Source organism: Sphaeroforma arctica (genome assembly GCF_001186125.1).
Source record: "Sphaeroforma arctica JP610 unplaced genomic scaffold supercont1.291, whole genome shotgun sequence".
In the NCBI taxonomy this organism is placed as follows: Eukaryota; class Ichthyosporea; order Ichthyophonida; genus Sphaeroforma; species Sphaeroforma arctica.
This window is the reverse complement of record NW_014040267.1, coordinates 88,379-94,405: the sequence shown is the minus strand read 5'-3', so window position 1 is coordinate 94,405 and position 6,027 is coordinate 88,379. Positions and strand designations below refer to the sequence as shown.

The 6,027-nt window shown below is 42.1% G+C and overlaps 2 protein-coding genes across 2 annotated transcripts; both read left to right on the top strand.

The window, feature by feature from the left end:
- Positions 1-624: 624 nt before the first annotated feature.
- Positions 625-2,458, top strand: SARC_04891 (hypothetical protein; the record flags this gene model as incomplete). The annotated part of the gene is made up of 1 exon (XM_014301271.1): positions 625-2,458. One exon carries the CDS (start codon positions 625-627, stop codon positions 2,407-2,409), a length of 1,785 nt encoding a protein of 594 aa, XP_014156746.1. The 3' UTR covers positions 2,410-2,458.
- Positions 2,459-4,679: 2,221 nt separating this feature from the next.
- On the top strand, positions 4,680-5,762 carry SARC_04890 (hypothetical protein; the record flags this gene model as incomplete). Its single annotated transcript, XM_014301270.1, has 2 exons — positions 4,680-5,606; positions 5,745-5,762. 2 exons carry the CDS (start codon positions 4,680-4,682, stop codon positions 5,760-5,762), a joined length of 945 nt encoding a protein of 314 aa, XP_014156745.1.
- Between the last annotated feature and the right edge of the window lie 265 nt (positions 5,763-6,027).

Below are 6,027 nucleotides of genomic sequence, written 5' to 3'. Positions count from 1 at the left end.
CTGTTATTATTTTCATTTTTACTACATACTTCATCGAGATCATCCGGAGCGTCCTCTTCATTGATCTCTATGATGTCGTATTTGTCGGCTGTAATAACTTCGTCATCGTCGAAAAGGCCATCGTTAGGCGGGTTCTGGGTGGCGCCAGAGCTGCCATCATCGACGGTACGATCTCCTTCACTCATTCTTATGTGTTGATTATGATAGATTGGTTGGTTATAGATTATATATACAAGAGAGGGGTTATAGAAATGAAATATACGAGCAAATGGTCATCAAAGGACAACTAGATATTTCCAATAAGCATTGTAATATCATATTCCCGCGTATTTGCACGTGTACCTATACACTTTTTATTTTTTTTGGAAAATCTACAGTTGTTCTGGGCTGTTGTCTGTTTACATAAATACAACTATAAAAATAGTTTTATATTTAACACCTGTGCATGATACGATATATATTGACTTCATGGACTTGTTACAAAGGTTCACTTTATAGATAGAGAGTGAACATTTATTCACCAGAGGATGAATACTTAGGATTGTCTCGGAAGGCAGAACCATACGCGATCATGGCCATAATCCTCGTTCATTCCTACTTGATTTCTCTACACATCACGCAGTTATGACCCCAGACAACTCACCATCACAAATACTCACGAGCACACATCCCGTTCAATCTCTACGTCAAAGGGCGCTACAAGTACTGGTGCAAAGTATAGCTACCATAGACAATCTCAATATGCTCACCAAGGAACTAGCCGATGAGTTGCTAAGCGACCTGTCCAAAACCACAACAGTGGATTCGGGTCTAGCCAGGTTACTCGCGTCGGAACACATTCCTATAACGAATATACGTATCGTAGATGCGAATGCGGTGGTAGGTGTGTCTATGTTGCGTAATCTAACTAAGTTAAACGCCTCACATACGAGATTGCTCGACCGGCATCTCGATACATTACGTCCATTAGCCTCCACACTGACATCTCTCGATATATCGCACTGTGCGGAGATCACCTACCGTGGGGTCGTAAAGCTAACTATGTTCACGCAATTGGAGGCTCTGTTTTTGGAGCATATGAATAATATTTTGACCAGCCCTGAGCATCTGGTCCCCTTAGAACGACTTGTAAACCTTCGAACTCTATCAGTGGCCGGTAATACAGAGCTGCGACGCTTGCCGGCAACCCAATTCAGCAAACTCGCACACTTACAGCATCTGAACGTATCACATACTAAAATAGATTTTAAAGAGGTCATCCGCGTATTACGCAAAGCAAAGGGTAATGCTGGAGGGGGTGAAATAGTACCCGTACCCAAAAGGGAAAGGGATATTGTCGATACCTCAGTGGGTACTGAGAGTTCTAAAGTACACGGAACGAAGCGAGCGAGATTTGATCAAAGCGTAGACACTCATTCACATACACAGTCTCCTGAACGTGCAAAGGCACCGTCGATCCTGCATAAGAGTCCAGGGAAGAGCACACATGTGCCCGTGGTGCACTCTTCGGTTGCTACGCAACCAGTACAACCCATGCCTATCTCAGAGATTCACATAGACACTCCCGTTCTGAAGAAGAATTCGATTGGGCATACATTGCGATACTTTCCATATCTGCGTACGCTGTTTCTAAACCAGCCCAAATTGAAGGAATTGCAGTTACACTTCAGTAAGGGATGTAATCGCTTACGAATTCTCGGTCTTTCGAATTGGAACCCCCGGCCAATTGAGGCACCGGCAGCCGCAGAGGGTGAGGCCGAAGCAGCTGACAATGTCGTTTCGGATAATAACGCGGAAGCGACACAACCGGAGGTAGATCGGCCACAACCTGAGGTAAGTCCGTCACAGCCACAAGTAGGACGAGAAAGAAGTTCTGCAATCACTGGAATCACGAATGGTAATAGTAGTGCACGTGGACGGAATTCAACAATCCCGGGAGTTGAGGGCAGCAGTAGGAATGGGCAAGAAATTCGTGTGAACGATGCTAGTAACGTGTCGGCAGTTCGGAACTCGGATATTGAGGCTGGGGTTAGTAGAGTTGGTTCGCCAGAGATAGTAGAAGAGGAAGTGGAAGATCCAATTGAACAGGAATTTTCGCTGCCACATACAATTCACACGCTTGTCTTGCATAAGTGTACTATTGAAAATAAGGTGCTGGTCGAGATACTACGTGCTAATCCAGCTTTAAGGCGTCTAAAGGTCATACACAACCCTGTGGTTACCAAGGATTTGCACGAACTTGTGAGTCGAATAGTGAATAAGTTGAGCTTAGAGACCTTGGTGCTACATGGTTGCTATGAAGTCTTTGCCGGAGAAGATGAAGCAGTGGTCTATCAGCGATGTACTGATGACGTTCTTGAGGAGTCAACTGTTAGTGCTGACTCTGTCAAATGGACTGAATTTCGGTAATCGGGTGAGAAATACAACGAGTAAAGCGGGGAATAAAGCATTAGTTGAGAAATTTAGTAAAGCTGCTAGAACTGTGAACCTTGTTACGCACGTTGCTTCATCTGTTTACCTATCTGTATATTTGGTTCGTGCTTATGGTCACACATTGCTATGTGTATAAGATCATCCGGCGATATGTTGGTTAACAATGAAACTCTACGACTGCTGTGACACATTTAGTGCTATGCTTAATTCTAATATGGTGGCAAATTTATATACTTGTCGAGTGTGAAGCTGGGAATAGTACGAACCAGGAGCACTATATAACCAAGTATCGCAAGAGTACCACACCTGCAAACTCAGTATCACTGCGACCATCAGTATCACACCTTCAAACATGAGTAACACACCATCAAACATATACTGAAAAATCACATTGCGGGAGGAATACAAGACCTCTATAGAAAACTTGTTCCCTCTTTCTCTCTGCGACTAATTTCAAGTAGGGCTCGTTTTCTGATACCAAGCACTTTTAAATGTGTAACATATCGTTCTTCTTGCTGTTATAAATGTACATGCGTTATAATTTACTCAGTACCCGTGCAGCATGTGTTGCACTCTCTCCCTGCGACCAAATACGAGTATTTTCGTATACTCTCAACAGACCTGGTATCAGGAACAGCTGTATGAAGCAGAACTCTTTTCTAGCTGTTTTACACGTGTACACTTTGTTTTTTACACGGTACCGGTTCAGCAACACGTGTCAATTGCCAAATCAAGAAAATCTCACAACTGAGTTCAAGCTTAGAAAAGGCTTTGATCTCAGCCTAATGTCAATTCGTTCAACTAGGACAAGCATAACTGGTCAACTGGGGGAGCAATTTTGCAGGTTCGGACTTCCTAATGTAAACTCATACCTGTTGTGCACAGATACCTTATGCACAGAAAAGTCAATAAGATTTTGTATTAACCCGTACACGATACACCACCGAATCCATATGACTGTAAAGAAAAATTTCGTGTTGCAATACAATCGAGTTTAGTATGCGTAACAAGACTGCTCGGTTCTCCTCGCCTTTACTTTTATTGTGTCGCATTGTGTATAGGACACATCGACGACAAACCCTGGACTACATCTCCTAAAATAATGGAGAGGGCTGTAGTGTTGGCGTTGAGGTATGCGTTATGCGTTAGTCATTTTCCGTGGTTGGAACTGATATACATCGAGAGCAGAAACAATGACCCCACAGCCAACCCGCTATCTATGAGTGCATAGATTTCCATAGCGGGAATTGTCGCATCATAGCTGGATATGATTGATATACGAGTTAAACGCACAACTTGTACAGCGCAGTTATCATACATACAGGTATGCTACTCTGTAAAGTCGAAAGATTTTATCTAATAGGGGATGATGTTGACTTACGCTTAGTAGCAATGGGCTACTCGGCGTTCTTTTAGCAGAGTTATTTACTTGAAGTAAGTAAGCTTGCAAATGTATTTATTTGAACAATTCTAGTATACTTGTTTTTTATATTCTCTAATCTCAATACCATAGCCGTCTACATAAGGTTTCTTATTTTTATTATGATATTTTTTTTGAACTGTATATAATCATTGCCTATTATATAAGGCTATGTATTTATTTATGCTTGTGCGATTGTTCTTTGTACGTGACACGCGCTTCTATTTTGTTTTTGCATAGACGTTTACGTTTGTGTATTTTTTTAGTTAAAAATATCATAGCCTTCTAAATAGACAAAATTATGTTTGCACAAGCAGTTCGTTTCTCGTATTCGCGTTAAAGTTAATCGATTGTGATGGATTTCACCTGAGGCTGAGTGTCTTTTAAAACTTTACGTGAAAACGCATAAAATTCCATTCATTTGTCTTCGCGTTTTCGTTCAACGTTTACTGGATCCGACGTTCCAGCGTAAATATTATTTTTATATTTCACTTTCCAGAGGCTATTGTAAATGAGTAAAAGATATTCCATACTTAATATTCATTGGTTATAAGATAAAAACATCGCCCTTCATCAGGCATATTTTTTTTACTATCTTTACAGCGCCTACTCTTATGTACAGCCTACAGGGCACAAGGCTACAGTGAGTACAGGCTGCACCGCTACAGGCTACGCAACGCAGGCTACAGACAGGTCTTCAGGCTGTAGCCCTTCCGCAAAATATATATTATTCTTTTGTATTTTCCGTGTTTGCCGTTTGTTGTTACATACATAATGCACATCTGCACTGTACAGCTTACATACTTCATATTGTCATGCACTCATTATGGGGAAGAAGACGAAATTTATAGGTCTACTGTGGTGTGTGGCGGCTGTGACACTGTTGATGCACTTCGGAGTGAAGTTTGACTTCTCACTGAACGCTGCAGATGTGGTTACCAACGCTGACGAAAGCGCGCGCCAACAGGTTGAGCAGTTCCACCAGTATACAGACAACAATATTAACCAACAACAAGTGTTTCAGGGCAAAGACGACCATGATGCAAAGAGCGCAACCCCAAACGCAGACACTGACCCAGCAGATGTAGCAGGAAATAATGTAGATACCCTCGAAGAGAAACAACCGATGCCGGAGAGTCTACCAAATCAACCGATTCCGGGGCGTGCACCCCATCAACCATTCGAACCTGACATGGATGAACTCAGGATCAAACCACCTGAAGAACATGAATTCAGTGGAAAGAATGGCGTGTTGGATGTGAAGGCGTTGTTGAAGGCTCAGCAGAGGCAGGAAAAGTACGAAGACGAGGAGTTGGAGCGCCGTTTACGTACACGTGGGGTCAATTTGGATAGCGTCAGTGATCGAAATCAGGATATCAAAGGCGATAACGATGAAGGCAGCCCAGATGAGAAAGTTCCGGAAACAATCGAAAGCAACGAAGACCGTGTGTCTGATAACAATCGCAACAGCCACAATGCTGGCGATCGAAATTTTGCCACAGAGAATGTGGGTGTGCGTGGTCATAGGTTGCTATACTTTGGTGATGAGGATAATGTTGAAAGACCCAACCAGGCTATATTCCACCAGATATACACGAACAACGTCTGGGAGCCAGATCACGCCGACGGTGGGACTGGTAGCAAAGGCGGAGGTGGTAGTGGCGAAGGCTCTGATCCTGACCTGATTGTCAATCTGCCTGAGATTCTGGACACTGTTGTGCTGGACTATAATGTCACTCGGTTGCTGGATGCGGTATGTATGGGAGTTTGTAAGTTTTTCCGATTCACAGGGCTTAGGTGTGTACTCTCTAATTGGTTTATGTATATACCCACTGGGAGGAACTATAATTGACCAGACTTTATGCAGAATTTATGACGCAAATCTTGGGAGGAAGTAGCCTTCCCATAGATCAGCAATATTGAATCAGTTCAGAATGGTCATGAAGAACTCTATCAGTATTTTTAAGTATAATTATGTATATATTTATCTGTAAATCTGGACAGATATGTGTATGTGTATGATATTTTATTTAAATATATATATGTGTGTGTGTGTGTGTGTGTGTATGTGTGTGTGCGTATGTATATATGTGTGTATGTATGTGTGTAGGTATGTATGCATGTATACATATATATATATATATATATATATATAACATATATATATGTATGTA